The following is an 18,604-nucleotide window of genomic DNA, read 5'->3' as shown; positions in this document are numbered from 1 at the left end:
TACGTGGCTGCATGCAAGTGTGGAGTTTCACTTATACATCACTGATGATTATCTGTGGGATGGACTGTCAGGGATGGAAAAGAAGAGACCAGTAAACTGCTTAAACCTATTATTTGCTAATCTTTCTCATCTCTGTGCAATGGCCCATGCTTTTACTGTGGCAAGTAAGGATATCGTGAAACTATTAGGTTAAATGTTTCCTGAGAATATGACACTGAAATGCCCTCCGTCAAATCCCTTATAATACCAGCAGTGGCCTTTAATACCACTGTGTCCTGATCTGCTTTCCACATAGACACAAAGTCTGTCACCTTTTTCAGAGGCGGCAATGAGAGTAGATGGAACAAGTGGAAAATATGTAATAGGTCTGAGTGTAGGAGGACGCCCAACCTGTTGTATTATGAAGCAGCAGCCCATGAGAGAGAAGTTTTTGCAGTATTTGTTGACATGAACATAGGCAAGTAATGCAAGCTAAGTAAAACTGGTTCACTTTTTTAGCACTCAGGGAAAAATGAGTTCTGTTCTTTTTGCATCTTGTCCTTCAGTAACATGATTTTTCAGTGCTGCCTTTTTATATGCAAAGAATGATTTAACAAAGCCAAAAATGTGTTTTGTGTGTGAATCATCCATTTTTGTGTAAGCAAAACGAATGAATAGGAATATAACCTTATACCTCATTTGCCTTTTATTGTTTATTTCTGAAGCAAATTGGTCCTCCAGAAATACCACAATGAATCCAGCTATAAAGGCAGCATAGTGCTTCTTTATACAGTAATAGAAAACTTTTCTGTGGTCAACATAGACACGCACACATCATAACTTCTGCGGGGGCAGATTTTAATGGGTTAAAGGGGACAAGCCAAAGTCTGTCAATGCATCACCAATGATGGGTTAGGTAAGATAGTGTTGAGAGAGAATAACAGCAACGGTTAACAGTTTAACAGTTAGAAACTGTTATTAAAGGTGGGTAGGAGGCAAAAAATTCCAGCATGTTTTTATGACCTGGAGCCAGATTGTGATGGGTAGCTCGTGAAAGAAATGTTCACAGAAACAAAATTATTTAGGGCTTTGCATCGTCCACATTTAGTTTACTACAGCAATGGATAGAGATGTAAATCTGTGATGTTAGTTGTGACTTCTAATAATAATAATAAATGACATTTATAGAGCACCTTTCACAAACCCAAGGTTGCTTCACATAGCAAAAAAAACTATACAGAGGAGGAGGATTTAAAAGAAGAAAGAGAAGAGCAGTCCCTGAGGGATTGAGGAAGAGTTTGGGGGCCATGGCACTAAAGGACCTCCCTCCCTAGGTGGAAAGTCTGGTGCGTGGAACAGCAAGTAAGTTATTGCTAGAAGATCTGAGAGAGCGAGAGGGAGTGTAAGAGGTCAGCAGTTCTCTGAGGTAGGGGGGAGCAAGGTTATGCAAAGCTTTGAAAGTGAGAAGTAAGATTTTAAACTTTATACGGGACAGGACCGGTAACCAGTGTAGCTGAGAGAGAACGGGGGTGATATGAGCTGAACGCTTAGTGTGGGTGAGAACTCTAGCTGCAGAGTTCTGAATGTACTGTAACTTTTGGATAGACTTTACAGGGAGACCAACAAAGAGGGAGTTACAATAGTCAATGCGGGACATAATGAAGGCATGAACCAGAGTTTTGGCATCTTTATCAGACAGGAACGGTTGGAGTCGTGCAATGTTACATAAATGAACGAATGCAGTCTTGGTGAGGAATTTGATGTGCAGATCAAAATTGAGTGAGTCGAGTGAAACACCAAGATTTCTAACGACAAGTGCAGACTTAATGAGCCAGCCACCAATACTAACTGAAAAATTGGATGACTTTGATAGTAGAGGTTTAGGGCCAACCAGTAAGACTTCAGTTTTAGCAGTGTTTAGCATGAGAAAGTTATTATGCATCCAGAGCTTTAAATCAGAAATACAATCAATTGTATTGGGAGGGGTATCTGAAGGTGTGTGTGTGTGTACGGAGATATAACTGAATATCATCAGCATAACAATGGAAGTTTAGGCCATGGCTACGAATAATCTGCCCAAGGGGTGAAATGTAAATTAAGAAAAGTAGGGGTCCTAGAACTGAGCCTTGCAGGACACCACATCTAACAGGAGAGGAGGAGGATTTATGTGGGCCTAATGTAATAAACTGGTGTCTGTCTGTAAGATATGACCTGAACCACTGTAGGGCTGGGTCAGTGATGCCAATAGAAAAAAAGACGAGAAATGAGAACATCATGATTAACAGTATCAAAAGCTGCACTTAAGTCGAGGAGAAGGAGAATATGGAGAGAACCACTATCAGCAGACCAGAGAAGATCATTAACAACTCGTAGAAGAGCTGTCTCAGTGCTGTGGTGAGTACGGAAACCAGACTGGAATGGCTCATAGAGGGCATTATCACTCAGAAATTTCTGGAGTTGGGAAGCAACCACTCTTTCCATTACTTTAGCTAAAAATGGAAGGTGTGAGATGGGTCTGTAATTAGAAAGAGAAGTCGGGTCCAATTCAGGTTTCTTAAGTATCGGAGTAACAACAGCAGTTTTAAGGGCAGTAGGAACATAACCAGAAGAGAGACATGAATTTATCACTGTAGCAACTGGGGTGTTGATTACAGATGAACAGGCCTTGAGGAGAGGGGTGGGGGCAGGGTCAAGCTGACAGGAGGAAGCATTAGACTTAGTGATGAGCTCAGAGACAGAAAAGGAGTCAACAGGTGTGAAACAAGTTAGCTTTGTGTTCAAAGAAGGAGAATCTGTAAAGGAGAATGGCTGGGAAGCAGAAGAAAAGAGGCTATAGATTTGATTAATTTTCTTGTCAAAAAAATGTAGAAAAGCCTGACATTGCTCAGGTGAATGGGGGCACGCTGAGAAAGGGGGATGGAGGAGTTTTGTTAATGGTTCGAAAGAGAGCTTCTGGCTTAGACTTAGCATTATTTATGATGGAGGAGTAGTAGTTGGAGCAGGCAGTATTAAGGGCATCCCTGTATTTGTGGGTATGTTGACTGTAAAGTAGAGAGTGGACGGTAAGGCTAGTTTTTTTTTATAAAGGCGCTCAAGACGCCGACCAATAGCCTTCAGTACCCTTAGTTCAGGGGTGAACCAAGGACAGGAGCGCACGGCAGGGAGGAGTCTATTCTTAAAAGGGGCAAAATCATTAAGCAGTCCAGAGACAGTGTCATTATAGAGAGAAACCATGCTCCAGGGGATGAAATATGAAATATATTTCATATATAGAAATATGAAAAGTACATTCAATGAGCTTATGGTCAGAGATACCAGAAACTGAACCAGAGACAGAGATATCATTCAAACCAGTAGAGCAGAGTAAATCAAGAGTATGACCATGAGTGTGAGTTGGAAAATCAACATGCTGCATCAAGTTAAAACACTCTAAAGCTGAAAGGAACTCAGATGTGAAAGAGCATTCAGTATCAACATGGATATTGAAGTCACCAAGCACAATTATGGCAGAGCAAAGGGATGAGATGATTGTGAGGAGTTCATTAAATTCAGACAAGAAGTTAGCAGCAGGTTTGGGAGGGCGATAAACTAACAGGAGCAGTAAAGGTGAGGAGGAAACAACCTTTAAGGCAATATATTCATTATATTCTAAAGCTGATGCTCTTTTTGGAGGAAAAAAAAGATTTCTTTGTATGTACAATTTCACAAGAAGAGGGTTCCAGTTATGTAGCATTGCACAGGAAGAAAGTGGGTTTTGTGGGCAAGGTTATGTGAAGTTTGAGTGCGAACTTTTAAGTTAGTAATTGTCTTCTTTTTTTTTCTGAAGGCAGTCTAATAAGCTCCTTAATGAAAATAGGCCTATCACTGTAATTACGTGATCATGTTTATTTTAGCTGATAGCTGTTATTTTAGACTGACCATAATTATTTTCCGAATTTGTTAGGTTTTATAATCAAGTGTTTACACTGAAACAAATAACGTGAATTAGGTATACTATCTTCTGTTGGATTGAGGCAAATACATGTAATTAAAAGCAAAAAAGCCATGTCATGAATTTAACCTCCAAGAAAACAATTGGGGCTAAAATGTTTAGAGGACAGTGGTGAGTCGTGTTTGTTTGTTTGTTTGCTTTTTTTAAGCTCAAGCTGTGTAGGTTTTCAGTTGGTACAGCTAGGACTCCAGTAATGAGCAAATTTGGCCACTTTAAGCCTGTACTTTAATAGCTGCATGCAGTGAACAAAAATAAGACAATCAAAATTTTTTAACCTAATCATGAGGTAAAATTTCATAATTGCAGCAATATTTATTTATTTAATTACAATAAATTTACAGTGATCCAGCTAATCTTTCTGGTAACAGAACAGTGTCTCACATGTTTGAGTAGAATGGTGCAGCAGCAGCCACCAAGGATGTTGCTTCATAATTGAATAGTTCTAGTTCCGGCTGAAACTGCAGAGGCACTGAAATTCTTTTCCCTTTTCCCTTCCGATTGTGTTTGTCATGATTGCAGAAGTTGAGTCAGGTTGCAGTATTACAGCATTTGAGCCATTTCCTGTGTAGGTGTAATGACGTACTACACATACACACACGCACACTGTCCTGAGAATATTGGAAACTGGCCACTAGAGAAAATCTTTCTAGGTTCACTCAGTCATAGTAACAGGCTTGCCTGATACAGTCATGAAGGTTTTATGACCTTCACTTTTAGATTCCCCATCTAACGAGATTTTTTTTCTCCAGAGCCTTTGCTGTTGCCATAGCAGCTTCTTTTTAGATGAACAAGCAGGTGCTTACAGTGAAGCATCTGTGTTGAAAATGGGCTTGACCATGACAGTTAGAAATGTTTTACATAAATGTTCTCTAATCCACAGAGGCAATATATGATTTGTACTGGTGGTGTCATTTTTGCTATTTGAATTTTGTTTTCAGCAGTATAGATAATGGGCATTATATCTATATTGCCCGTGGTGTATCATTCTGAGACCCTTTCATAAAAAAGCTATGCCAGGTTTTTAAGATTCTTCTTCAAATATGGTGTACTAGTAACAAATGTTAAGTAATAAGTTAATGTTATTGATGCAAACTTTATCCAAATGTGTGGAAAATATGGTGATATTGAATTTTATATGTACCACCCCAAAGATTTCTTGTGTGCTGTTTGAACTGCAAGCACGGAGATCTCAAAACTGAGACATTTTCGGTGTTTCTTCATAGGCCAGTAGTGCCACCTGTGACAGGGGGAGAAGAAAGATAGATAAGAGGGTGCGTCATAACAGGCTAAGCTGTATAACTAGTTTTGTTAAATCAGGTTATTGTTAATGTCACAATTATATGTGGATTGAGAACTTTTTCACTACATAACTGAATAGAATGATTTGGTTGTAGTCACTGCAGGCAAAGTGGTTCAGCTTGGTCAAAGCACACTGATTTATTTTATTTACTCACTTTTATTTGAAACAGGCTTTGCCTCAACTGGGTTCTCTTGCACTATTGGTGTTTGCATGCATCTGGTGATGACTGCCTCTAGAAGAGAAGGCTATTTTGGAAATTAGGTAAAATGGAAGGACAGTTGGGACAGTACTTGACGTTCTTCTATTAAAAGTGTAAATCAAGTTTTGTTTTAACTTGGTGCTTAACATTTTATGCTTTTATGCAAACTCTGTTGCTGTGCTATTATATTAGCAATCAAGCAGTCTACACATTATTTTGGTAATTAATTGAGTAATCTTTGGCCATTCATTCATGCCAAAAGAGCCTTATGTATATGTGTATGTGTATGTATATGTATATATATATATATATATATATATATATATATATATATATATATATATATATATATATATATATATATATATATATATATATATATATATAATAGAATAGTATTGTAGAAGTGTGTATAAATGGGTGTGTCCATTAGGCTCTTACTTTTTACTGTCAGATACACCTCAATTTCCAGGCAATGTTTTTTATAGAAAAGTGAGGGGAAAGGCCTGATTTCCTTTGAATTTAATAACCACAGAGGTGTGATTTGGCTTACTTCAGTTCTTCAGTTCAGTGGCACTGAGTTTATTTGTAATTGCGAAACATGACTGCTGAGACTTGTTGTGACAGAAGGCACAGCACACTGAGCGTTACATTATCCAAAAGGGTTTGGTCTGTAGTACTTTCTGTTAAAGTCGTAAATTAAACTGAATTTTTATATTTTTTTAGGGTTGTTATATTAATGAAAACTCCTCTTAAATAGGCTCATAGACCTAATAGGAGGGCAGATATTGCGGCACTGGCTCCTCTTTCTGTTCCAGTGCAAACTCCAAAAGCCAAATACTCATTGTTATATTTTATCTTAATCTTTTATTTACATTTGGCTGTTTATGGTGGTTCATCCCTTAAATGTATCTGTTTTGTTTCGCTCCAGGTGTGTCTGTTTAAAGCCTATGAATTTAATGTCGACTTTGATCACACATGGATAGTTGGCTTCCTAGCAGCACTACTATACCTAAAGTTCCTATTAGTCATGTTTTATATACTCTTTGTGCAGATTTTGGCACAAAAACATATAAAGAAAATGCATCCAAGTAATGTGGACTTTTAATCGTTTTTTTTTTTTTTTTTTTTTTTTTTTTTACTTTGGGATAATATTTTGGTGGCCTACATGCAATAGCCCCAGAGTCCATTTGTGTGCCATGGTTTAGAAATTTCTAAAGCTAATTTCCAAAACTGTTGAAAATCCTAGAAGATTCTGTACTGTTGAAGTTCTGATATGAACTTTGTTCATTGTTAAAAATATTATGAATACAGTGGGAAAAAAAATGTTTACTTTGTATTCTCAACAGTGGCAGTATGAAATATGAGAAATTACCTAGTAAAGTAATGGTAGTATTTATGCAGATGATCCGCTGTGGCAACCCCTAAAGGGAGCAGCCGAAAGAAGACCATTTTCCAAATCTTGGACATTGAGAAATGTCTCCAAATCTTTTATGAGAACAACACTTGTTTTTTGGATTTTGATAGCCTCCTTTGTGTAGAAACTGTTCTAGTCTCCTCTTTTTGCTGGTAAAATTTAACTGATTATGGCAGATGCTTCAACATCGGCAGTCATTTGTATTTTTGTAATGCATCTGATGTACAGCTTAGAGTAATGCAAGCTTTGTTTGTGAAAAATGTGTAGAATAATTGTAAACATGTACTGGCAAGGCTGTCGTAGGCATTGAAATGAAATGTGAAGATGGTCACTTATTTACATTTACAATTTACACATACTTAGACAGCATAAGCAACATACATGTGCTTATGTGTGCTGGATAGTAAATGGCGAAGGTCAGAGTTTTGTGTATTAGGAGGAGTTCAGATTGCTAAACTTTTCCATCTTGGTTCTATCCTTGGATCATCTTACACTAGCCCTTTTACCCCATTGCTGCTTTATTCTCTTACCCCTTTTAAGCTTCAGGAGGTTCATACTGCCCCCTGCTGGCCAAATTATCGCTTGCTTTTACTGCTTTGTCATATGTTGACACAGAGTCAATTATATTTCCTGGATAAATATCATTAGAATTTAGAGAGGTGTCAACGTAATCAAAACGCAAGTCTATAGATCTCTTGTAACAGATCTAACAGAGATGTGAATTGGGCTGTGAGCTAAGGCTGGCACCAACCAAGCAATTAATCAGTCACTACTTTTTATTATTCTTTTCGTATAAGGGAAAAAATAAACATTTATCTTAAGCCTTGCTTAACGAATGTTCTTCTTTAATAAGAAGGTGCTCTATAAAGTTTATATAAAGAAATATTCAAACTATTACAAAGTTATGTAGACTTTCCTATTTATAGATAATCACTGAAGTGGTTGTTAAGTAATCCTTTAAGAAATGTGCATATTATAAATTATATTTATTCATGATCTTAATGGAAACTTAATGGAAATAACTTGCTCATCATTTGTTCTTGTCATCTTAACCTGGTAACTCTCAGTTTAATAATAATCCACATCTGAAGGTGGTGAAGTACATTGTGTTAATTCTGTGAAAAGAAAACAGAGTGAAATTTGACAAGACATGGCACATTATCGTTGCAGTTGAAATACACCTGGGCCACACAACGCACCATTTACAATTTTCAGCATACGCTAGTAAGTTACAAGATAAAAATGTATAAGTACTCAAGCAAACAGATTATTTCGGACTTCAGCTAGATGTGTAGCTGTGTTTTCTTTGTTTTTTAAAATGATAAAATCCAGTAGCAAGACTTTTTTTTGGAGGTTTTTTTTTTTTTTAAGAAATTTTTAAGAAACTGTAGTGCTCTGATAACTTTTGCAACCCATCACACCCACTGATTTTAAAAATGAATGTTGAATTCAAGGAACCAAAAACTGTGTAAAGAAATTTAAGTGTCCAGTCTCAGATATAACTGCTGTATGTGTTAACTACCTTCTTCCTGTGAACATGAACCACATCTAGGTGAGACTGTGGAACTCTTAACAGCAGGAAATTGTCAAAGCTGCACTAATCATTAACTAAAGTACTGACTTGTTGGCTTTATGTTGAATCATTCTGATGGAATAGGCTTAAATCAAACAAAAGTAGGTTTACAGATCATGCAGCTTGATATCAAGGCCAATGAAAATGTCAGAGCTTTAAAGAAAAGAATGTGATGATAAGCCTAAAGAGTGAAGTGTTTGTCTGTTTTCTATCCTCTGAACTTGGTCATATGACCCGCCTCCCAGGCATGATGAATCCATGTCCTACAGACAAAGGCCGTTCCCATGAGGGAGTTGTATCTCTGGCTTTATATAGGCATGGCAGAGGCATTCAGGACAGCATGGGTGTGCTCGCTGCTGCCAAGGAAAATCGTTAATCCCGTCAGAGCTGCGAGAGGCCATATCTGTGTCGTCACGCTCCGCTTCTTCCACCTGCCATGACTTCAGGTTATTTTGAACTTCCTCTTTTGTATAGTGGTTCCTCTATGGCCATGCCTCCGGTTTCAGCACTGGTTGCAGCCCTAAGCAAAGTGCAATTAAATGGTGAGAAGGAAATGTTTCCGTGGACTTTGTCAATGGGCTTGCTGTCCAGTCTCATCAGGCAGTCATCACATTGTCTTAATAAATATAAAAAAAAAAAAACTTGTACTCTGCTTTTATATCATGTCCTCCCATTAAATTACATAAGAATGCAAAACTCCATATGCATTAGTAAGAGAATGTGTTGTGTTCAGTTAAACACAAGGTTTTAATAAAATAATTAAGATTAACCCTACTCAAAGGAATAGTGCTAGGTTGTCTGTTTATCAGTTAATGCTAAATTCTACTGGTTTCTCATACAGTATTTGGTTATAATTATACATATTTATATTACACTTCATTGGCTTTTTTCTGCTAATTTACACTATTTGCAGTTTTGAGCGTGTTAGAACACACAGCTTCTAGATTTCCACATTGTGCCACCAGTACAAATTGCAGTGTTTTGTATAAATACTTATTTATTGTAAAATTCATTTTCAAAGCAAATATATGCTTGCTGCCAAGATAATTATCTTTTTAAATGGATATTTCTCAGGTTCGTAACACTTTTCTGCAGTACTATATGTTTAGTCTTTTAACAGCTGGTTTGTTTTTGTTCAGTTAGTTTTTTGTTTTTGTTGTTGTTTTTTTATCCTAAAATACAACAAAATAAATGACTAATATAATAAACAAATTACTAATAGATTGTGGCAGTGTATTACCTAGTAATAAGCTGACTTTGTTTGCTCTGCTCTGATGCTGTTTCCCATTACAGATTTTAGATGATTCAAATTTACATGCAGATTTAAGTCATCTTAGGTACCAGAGTCATTTCTCTATCTAAGTACTAGGCTAGTTAAATAAAGCTATGTGGGATTTAAGGACTTCCTGCCTCCAGTAATGGGAATGGGCTGTAGGTTGTAACTGGACTCTTCATATAACAGCATTTTTTCTTTATCTCTTCCTTGCCTATGACTTCCTAACCTCTTTAAACCCAGTATGCCCTCTGAAGCAGCAAGCATGTGTGCTGAAGGAAACCTCTACCAGGCAAGGCCACCTCAGGGTTGCTGCAGAGAGTCTGAGTGAGGATTAATGAGGACAGCTGTAAGAAAAGCAGCTAGCAAAATAAAGTGAAGCTTAGCATCGAAAGAAAAACTCATACAGCCTTGACCATGAATTAAGTCTTGAGCATGAAGATTTTTTCAACAATGTGTTCCATCAGACTTGCACGTGCAGTGCTTCATCCATTTTCATGTGTACGCGCTTTTGTGTTTGCTGCGTTTTGTGGGTTTTCTTTCACTAGATTCTGCTGCACAGATTAGATTTAGTACCTTGCAAACTAGGCTGTATGTTTTTCAACTTGTTATTGCTTACCATTACCTCATATCCATGGAACCAACAAGGTTTTTGGTATAGCTTTGTGCTTATCAGGGGACGGTTGATAAGGAAGCGAACTGTTGACTGACACTACAGAACCATGAGGAGTGTTCATTCAGTGAACATTTGTAAAGGTCCAAATACTGACAGCTAATTTTCACTTTTAAACACATGAAGTAGCTGTTTCTTTAATACGTAACATGCAAAGAAAATGCCAGCATTGCGAGCTATAGAAAACAGCCTAAACCAAACACAACCAGCTACGTGTCTATATCTCTATTGCCGTGCCTTTGTTCTGTGTCCTGATGAAGGCCTGAGAAGGCCACAATGCGTCAGCACATTGTTATACTTATTGCCATGTTTCAATAAAGGCATTTATTCTTTTTCTCAGGTTGGTGTGCCTGGAATTTCTTTGCTCTGTGCTCTTTGTTTTGCACATGCCTTGTGGATACTTTTTTTTTTTTTTTTTTGCCTCTCCCAGCATCTAACCATTTCTTTTTTTGAAAACCAGCTATGAATTGAATCATGTTGTAAAGACTATACAAAAGCTACTGTTTATTGTACGAATTTTATGTCAAATGTTGTCTGTGAAGGTTTTCAGTAATAACCCAGGGCATCTGTACTTGTACTTGTGGCATAGCTTTGAAGATATCTCACTGCTTGTCTCAGGGGTTTTCATCAGTTCAAATAAATCACTGTTTTTAAAGGTTTTCTTGAAAGTGCTGCTCTGCCCAGTCTTTTCATTGGTCTGTTGGCTATTGTTTTGTTGCTAGGCTGCGGATTGCCCAAGAGGAGCATCGTACAGTGGAGGTGGAGAAGGTGAATCTGGAGCAGAAACTCAGGGATGAGATTAACTCTGCCAAACAGGAGGCACAGAGGCTGAGAGAGCTGCGAGAGGGTACAGAAAATGAGCTCAGCCGACAGAAGTATGCAGAGGAAGAGCTGGAGCAGGTAAGAGAGGCTTAAAAACCCATAAAGGCCTAGGTTGCTAACTTGAGCTTTTCTTTCACTTAGTAACATTTATCCCAATCTGTCCCAATCTGGTTTTGGTCTTTAAATCTCTTCTGCAAGGCTTGGGCTGCACAACATATTGTGTGTTAGTTGTTAGCGCTGTATTGGCCTTCATTGCAATATTGCTTTTGTAGAGTGATGCAGTATGCAAATAATGTGCTGGAATCATTTGAAAAATTTGCTTTTGTGCAGTGAACAGGCCAGTCCTTAGCCACTTTAAGTAGACCAATTTATGATGCTTTTAAAGGTCAAAAAGGTTATTTTGCACATGTTCTAACTTACTAAGAATTTTTGGGCAGAGTTCAGGAAATACAGAGATCCATGAAGTGACCTTACCTGCTTCCTTATTGTTCCTAAGAGCCGTTTCCTGCAGAGTTGGCGTTTTATAGTTGTGTGAGCAGGGATACTGTATTTGTGACCTAACTGTCTGGTGAGGTGTAACTTGGAAATGAATAGAGCCTTAAGTAATGCCCCAGTGGACCTACTAACACATTGAGAGCCTGGAATGACAAAGATCTTATGCTTTTCAGTAATGTACATGTAGTTAATCATTTAGTGGTGGTCACGTTTTACCTGTGTCCTCTCAGCTCAGTAGTAGGCTGTTTAAAGTGCCTTGTGGTTGGTCATGATGATGGCTCATAAACTACTAAGACACCTAGCTAAGTGATATCCAACTTAATTAGGTAATGAACCTAGGGCCAGTTTCCCAGGCCAAGATAAAGCCTAAGCTTAGAATAAAAAGAATTTTCCCTGATGTTGCCATTTAATTCACACCTGGGAGACTAGCCCCTAATCTGCAAAGCAGAAAATTGGCTTCCAGAGTAGCAAGATTAAATTAACTAGCTACCTAAAATATATTTAGTCTGCAACTGCGGTAATTTCATAAATTACTAGGGTATTTGAGCCATCTGAGATTACATTATGGTTTTAATCTCTGTGTTAAGAAGTATGTGTGTAGTTTGACATGCATTATATGGTACTAATTTAGATTACCAAAGAATGCTACATTTTTAAACTTTGAATTTCAAAAAGGCTGAGGATAGCTGCAGTGTGACAGGAAGTGGCAGTGAAGCAAAGATAGAAACAGCACAGAGAGAGGGAGACAGCAGTGAGGCACACAGCTACAGAGAGAGAGAGAGAGAGAATTTCTAATGTTGGTATACTGCAGTAAATACATGTTAAGATGTTAAGATGTTGGAGCATCTTGTTTCTTCGTACTACTTTTTCCCCCTCATGATCTCAGAATTATGAAGCACAATATGTATCCCATAATCATACAACTTTCTCATACATGTAGTGCATATAGTGCAGTAATTATACACTGTTCTATAATACCAAATTGGCTTCCAGAATGCAGTACAATATAGGCATACTTTGAAATGAATCTGTTCACATCCTTATTTATTGATCCGTAAATATTTGCACATAGAATGACTATAGTACTGATAGGGCTGGAGTTATATATATAAATATATATATATATATAATGTCACAGTTTGAAAAAAATTGTAAGTACAATTTGCAACTTTAATTATATCTTGCATTATTTAATACATTTTAAATGGGAAACACGTAAAAGTCTGGTACTATATATATTCAGCATTCAGGCCTCACAATGGGTGGGAATCTGTTGGGCATTGGGGGGGGTTTGGAGGCCTTAATTGATAGAAAATCGCATTTAAATAATTTCAAGTATTGGCCAGAAATCCTTAGATACTGCGTGCTACTACTGTATCACACAACCAGATACCTTTTATATATACATACATTCCATGTATTTCAAGTATACATGACACAGTTTGTACCTAAAGCAGTTGGGTTAAATTTTCATTCCAGGTGTGGTTTGTCACAGAATTTTATGATTCTAAACAAATGTAAGTATCAGAATTGAGTAAATTAAGTCAGTAACTGGCTGTCCTGAACAGTCATTGCATAGCAAGACTTTTACAGCAGAACAGAAAATGGTCCACTGGTTAGACCCAATGATGTTGAGGGCTGCTGTACCAGGGGAGTATGTGGGATCATTCAATGCATGCCGGTCTCCCATTACTGCTGTACTGAACTGCCCTGTTAAAGGCAAGTGTTTTGGGTCAGAGTGGAGCATGGCGTCTCTATGGTACTGAAGCTCATTAGTGCTGTCTAATGAGCCTGGAGACAAAGGAGCAGCCACTCTAATTCACTTCAACACTCCCTTTCTTCTGTTTCTACTCACAGAACCTATACGAAGGCCTTTACTTTGTGACTGCAAATGGACGAGTACCCTTGCTGTATTTACTAGAGTTTAGGCTGCTATCTTTGGACAAATTTGACTTTTGACTCACGCAACACTGGACAAAGGCAATTTCACTTCATAATCGGCCCATGAGTCTTGTGTACTTTACTTCTTCATTCAAACATAATGCACTTAAACTGCATAAGCTTTTACCATGCCCAACCAAATTTCCATTAGTTGCTGGGAAACAACACGTTATGAGGATAGGTGTGACTCTATTCTTAGGTCACTCTTCATTTAACAGCTAATGTTTTCTGTATGGTTTAGGTTTGAGATGGTGTTAATAGATCAGTTTGGTGTACTGTGTCTGGATCAGGTTTCCTTTTAGTCTTAGAGAGAAATGGGAGCATTGACCATAGCTTTGACTCATTGCATGCTGCTGATGTTAAGCTGATTCTGGCGCCCCCTGCAGGTACGCATGGCCCTGAAGAAAGCTGAGAAAGAGCTGGAGTCACGCTGCAGCTGGTCTCCTCCTGAAGCTCTACAGAAATGGCTGCAGCTCACACATGAGGTGGAGGTACAGTACTACAACATCAAGAAGCAGAACGCTGAGAAACAACTCCTGGTCGCCAAAGAGGGGGTTAGTGTTTTAAACTCTGTGGCAGTCATTGTGTTATTACAAAGCCATAAAGTACTAGTCTGCCTTAGATCTGTTCTGACTTAGTGGTATTAGCTAGTATGATGCTTGCTTGATTGATTAAGTCCAAGTTTTTAAGAATGACTCAATGTTCTCTCAGGCAGAGAAGATAAAAAAGAAGAGGAATACTCTGTTTGGGACGTTTCATGTGGCGCATAGTTCCTCACTAGATGACGTGGATCACAAAATACTGGCAGCTAAGTGAGCCTGTTTCAGTGCTGATATAGATATACTTCGCTAATATATCACCAAAGACAATATTTCTACACTTATTGACCATTTTATTAGGTCCACTTAGAATATTGGTGCATTTTGCTGTTCTGCAATTACAGACTGGTTGATCTGATTCTCTGCATAACTTGTTAGCTCGTTTTTACCCTATTCATCAGTGGTCAGGATCCCCCACAGGACCACCACTGGGCAGATGTTATTGGGGTGGTCTTATCATTGTCAGCACTACAGTGAGCCGTACACGGTAGTGGTTTGTTAGAGAGTGTTGCACTGGTGCAAGTGGATCAGACACCGTTCCTGAAGGACCCAGATCACAAAAACAAATCCTCCCCACCTTTTTTAAATGATCGAAAAAGAATACTATATTTCATAGTTCCTTTGGGGATCCAGGCCATTAATGAACAGAGCAAAAGGGTGGCTAACAAATTACGCAGAGAAACAGATTAACTAAAAGTGCACCTGCAAGTTGAGTGGACATGGTAAAATGGCATTATTGATTAGATAGCCAGTGAGTGTATAATTGTTAAATGATGTCTCAGCTGATTTTGAATAGACCTTTATTCATACAGTAGTAAACTTCTTGCTCTTTTAGTCGATTTGTTTGTATGTTGTTTCACTTTTGGTTTGTGTCGTTTTTATAATGTTTCTTTTCCTCTCCTTTTTCCTCTCCCTCTCTGCCTCTCAGGCAGGCCCTGGGAGAGGTAACAGCTGCCCTCCGGGAGCGGCTCCATCGATGGCAGCAGATTGAGATGCTAACAGGCTTCACTTTAGTAAATAACCCTGGTCTACCCTCCTTGGCTTCGGCCCTGAACCTAGACCCCAGCTTCATGGGAGGTCGTGCCACGCCCCAGCACTTGGCCATGTCTGATGACATGGATGATATGGATGAGGACATTGTGGCACACGGAGGTTTGCAATGTAAGGACTTGACTGACTCCAATGGGCACAAGGCCCGGCCCCCTAAGGTCTCTCTCAGACAAACTAAGGGCCTATTGATTAAATCCAAAAAACCCTCTTTCTGACTGAGGTAGATCCTCCCTGCATTTGTTGTTTATGCATTATGTTTAGCAGTGTTCTGTCTGAGAAGAGATTCAGGAGTGCTGGGCTTTTAATGTGATTCTTATTCTGTGTTAGCACAGGTTGTGTTTACTTTCACTCCAGTGGAATAGGTTTTCTTATGTTGGTGTTGGACTTCAGGCTTTGTGTCTCAACAATGATAGTGGAAGGTCTTCCATGTAACTGTCACATTTTGAAAATGGCACTTAAAATATATGAATGCATTAATTATGGCACCAGATCTTTGCATTTTTTTATGCCTTATTTTCTTGAACTTAATGGATGTGAAGTGAGTTAGCACACAGAGCTGCAGCATTTTATCCAAAGCTGTCTATTGGGTGCCTGGACATCTCACAAGTTATCTTTGTATTTTGTTTTACAAGATTAGAACAATATTAAGAAAAAATGTTTCAGTTAAAAAATGTAGGGCTTTTTATGGACACATTGACCACATAAGTAGGTGAGTACTAGTAGCTTTGCATCTTATTGGATTTAGGGTACAATGCTTCAGAATAACTTTCAATGGTTAGAGATTTGTATGGTAAAGCTGTTGTTTACAGCTCTATCTCAGAGATTGTTTACCGTTCTTACTTTGTACCTTTAACATATTATTAAGGTATCTATTCTTTAGTGTCATTTGACCTTCATTGGGACCTGGACAACCAGAACCATTACATAAAGCAAAGTGGACCCTACTGTCTGTATGTGGCATGCAGATGAAGTGTTTGCTTAAATGCTGGACTAGCAAGATTAACCACTATTAATAACAGCCATTGCCCTCCCCCTTGCCACTTGACCCCCTTTTCAGGTGCCAACCGGTTTATGGACCGTCGAGCCAGTGACCTCAGGTCCATAGGTCCAGACCGCCAGACGTTGCGGAAGTACTCTGGTGGGATAGGCTGCCATGTCTCTTTCACAGCGCCCCAGCTTTCACCCTTACCTCTTGAGCTCTCCCTCCTTCTTTCACCCTTTACTTTGGCTCATAACCAAATAATCTCTAGGACATGCATAGATTGAGCCAAAAACAGGCTGCATCGCAGTGCTGTCTGAATGTCTAAATGGCTGATTGCACTCTGTCTCTTCCTTTTACTTCAATCTTCATTGATTGTGCTCGAAAGAAAAGGTGCCCCTAAGTGAACCTTAGTGGGGTTCTATTGTCTAATGTTCTATTGGAGAACTTTTTTTTTTTTTTTTTTAGCTAAACCAATCGGTGTAATATATTGTTAGAGCTCTGTACTGCATGACTGTCAACTTGATGTACTTATAAACATAAGTAACATATTCAGGCATTCCTCATTGTTGCCGTTTCGAAAATGTATCATATATAATTTTGAATTTTGTGTCTCTCAACATTCAACGTTTTACGAGGCTGAAGTCACTTCTCATTCGCCAACTTTTTTATTTGAATTTTCCCATTCCACCTTAAATGGTGCCTCACGTGCCAGTGTGTAAAAAAAAAAAAAAAAAAAAAAAAAAGGTGGAATGAGAAATTTTGAAAGAGCCGACCTTATCTTCACAAGTTTTTAGTGTTTGACAGTCTCTCATTGCAGACGTGTCAGGAAACCAACTGCAGTGCTTATAAATGTGAATAAGTCAGTTCGTCTCCAAATGTTCAAGCAAGCGTTGTCAAAGCTTCCACCCAAATTGTAAGTGAATTACAAACTCTGCCTTAACTTTTATTGCCAACGATTAGGGTCTGTTCTTTGCTGTTAAGAACCAGGGAGTCTATGCTATGCTGCTGACATACAGCGTCCCGTGTCAAACATATTTTACTCACACAGCAATAACAGAACTTCAAATAACCAGACCAAAACGGAAAAATCACTCAATTAAATGGGTAGGACGGGTGTAACATGATGCGTGGACATCCATTGCCACAGGACCTTATTTCACCATAACTGCATTTTATTTCACACGAGTGACAGCCTGCATCTCATGTGCTCCAAAAAAGATGCATCGATAATCGTTTTATAATCGCATCACATCGCATTATGATGAATCATAATCAAATCGAATCGTGAGGTGCCGAGAGACTCCCACCCCTACTCTAGACTCACCTCAGTGCTGCAAGCCAAAGAACAGGTGTTTTAATTTGAATGTAAAACGAACTTGTTAAATATTGTTTGGCAGTCATTGATATTAATACCCTCAGCAACTGCCAAATTCAGTTTGGAGAGAGGTGTGTGAAGAGATCAGCTGTGAGATTAGAGTTTGTCCTGATGTTTCACTCTGTGGTGTTACCCCAAGAAACCTTGTTTACCTTACCTGTACACTTTTTCCTCACCAGCACCTTGGTTGTTCTTGAATGTTCTACTTAAGTCTGTTGAGCCCGACGCACCTCCCGTCACCTTTCTTTTTTCAGTATTTTTTTTTTCTGTACTTTTATGACACGGTATATATTGTATAACATCTGTTATTATCTGTGTCCGCAGCTCCCAGTATGCTGTCCCTGCGCCAACGGCACATCGACCCGCAGCTGGCCATGGGCTCGCAGAGGTTGGTAGAGGGCAGCCACGCGCCTGGGGGCCAGCAGGGAGAGGGTAGCTCATACCCATCCTGGTCTAGGTCCAACCTGCGGCAGAATCGCAGCCAGTCATTTGGGCATTTTGAAGCGCTGGGCCTGACCCCAATCTCCTCAGCTGTTTCGCACCCCTCCATCATCTCTGCCTCTTCTTCCTCCTCCCCTGCTTGCTCCTCCTCTTCTTCTGCACCTCATTCCTCCTTTTTTCACTGGCCTTATTTCAAGCCAATGGACCCCATCCCAGACTTGCCCCCTGATTCCATTCCACAGCGGCCCCGCCGCAGTGGCAGCTATGGGTACCGCTCTGTTCACAGCTTTATTCTCCTTGCCTGGCATGACAGTGGAACTGCAGTCAAATATGATTATGTTCTTATCTTGCTTTCACCTCTAATCATTTGCCTACTGTAATGTTGCTGTGTTTTCCAGCACTTTTCTCTGCATTCAGAGAGGCAGTAATACAATCACCATTAGGCATTATTTCATCTTCTTGTCTTCCTGCCATTCCAACAAGCCTGTGCATTA

At 39.0% G+C, this 18,604-nt stretch overlaps 1 protein-coding gene across 3 annotated transcripts in view; it reads left to right on the top strand.

The window, feature by feature from the left end:
- stim1a (stromal interaction molecule 1a) overlaps window positions 1–18,604 on the top strand; it is a 49,760-nt gene that overhangs the window by 27,275 nt on the left and 3,881 nt on the right. Inside the window, exons 8-13 of one of the 3 annotated variants that reach the window (XM_037546510.1) lie at window positions 11,128–11,305; window positions 14,050–14,217; window positions 14,375–14,475; window positions 15,191–15,423; window positions 16,370–16,450; window positions 17,994–18,378. In XM_037546510.1, the coding sequence (XP_037402407.1) occupies window positions 11,128–11,305; window positions 14,050–14,217; window positions 14,375–14,475; window positions 15,191–15,423; window positions 16,370–16,450; window positions 17,994–18,378 (1,146 nt within the window). The remainder of the gene's footprint in view (window positions 1–11,127; window positions 11,306–14,049; window positions 14,218–14,374; window positions 14,476–15,190; window positions 15,424–16,369; window positions 16,451–17,993; window positions 18,379–18,604) is intronic. The other 2 variants (XM_037546508.1, XM_017707196.2) reach the window with 2 other exon arrangements.

This window comes from Pygocentrus nattereri, chromosome 17, assembly GCF_015220715.1.
Source record: "Pygocentrus nattereri isolate fPygNat1 chromosome 17, fPygNat1.pri, whole genome shotgun sequence".
In the NCBI taxonomy this organism is placed as follows: domain Eukaryota; kingdom Metazoa; phylum Chordata; class Actinopteri; order Characiformes; family Serrasalmidae; genus Pygocentrus; species Pygocentrus nattereri.
Note: the sequence above shows the minus strand (reverse complement) of the source record. Positions and strands in the feature narration are given on the sequence as shown.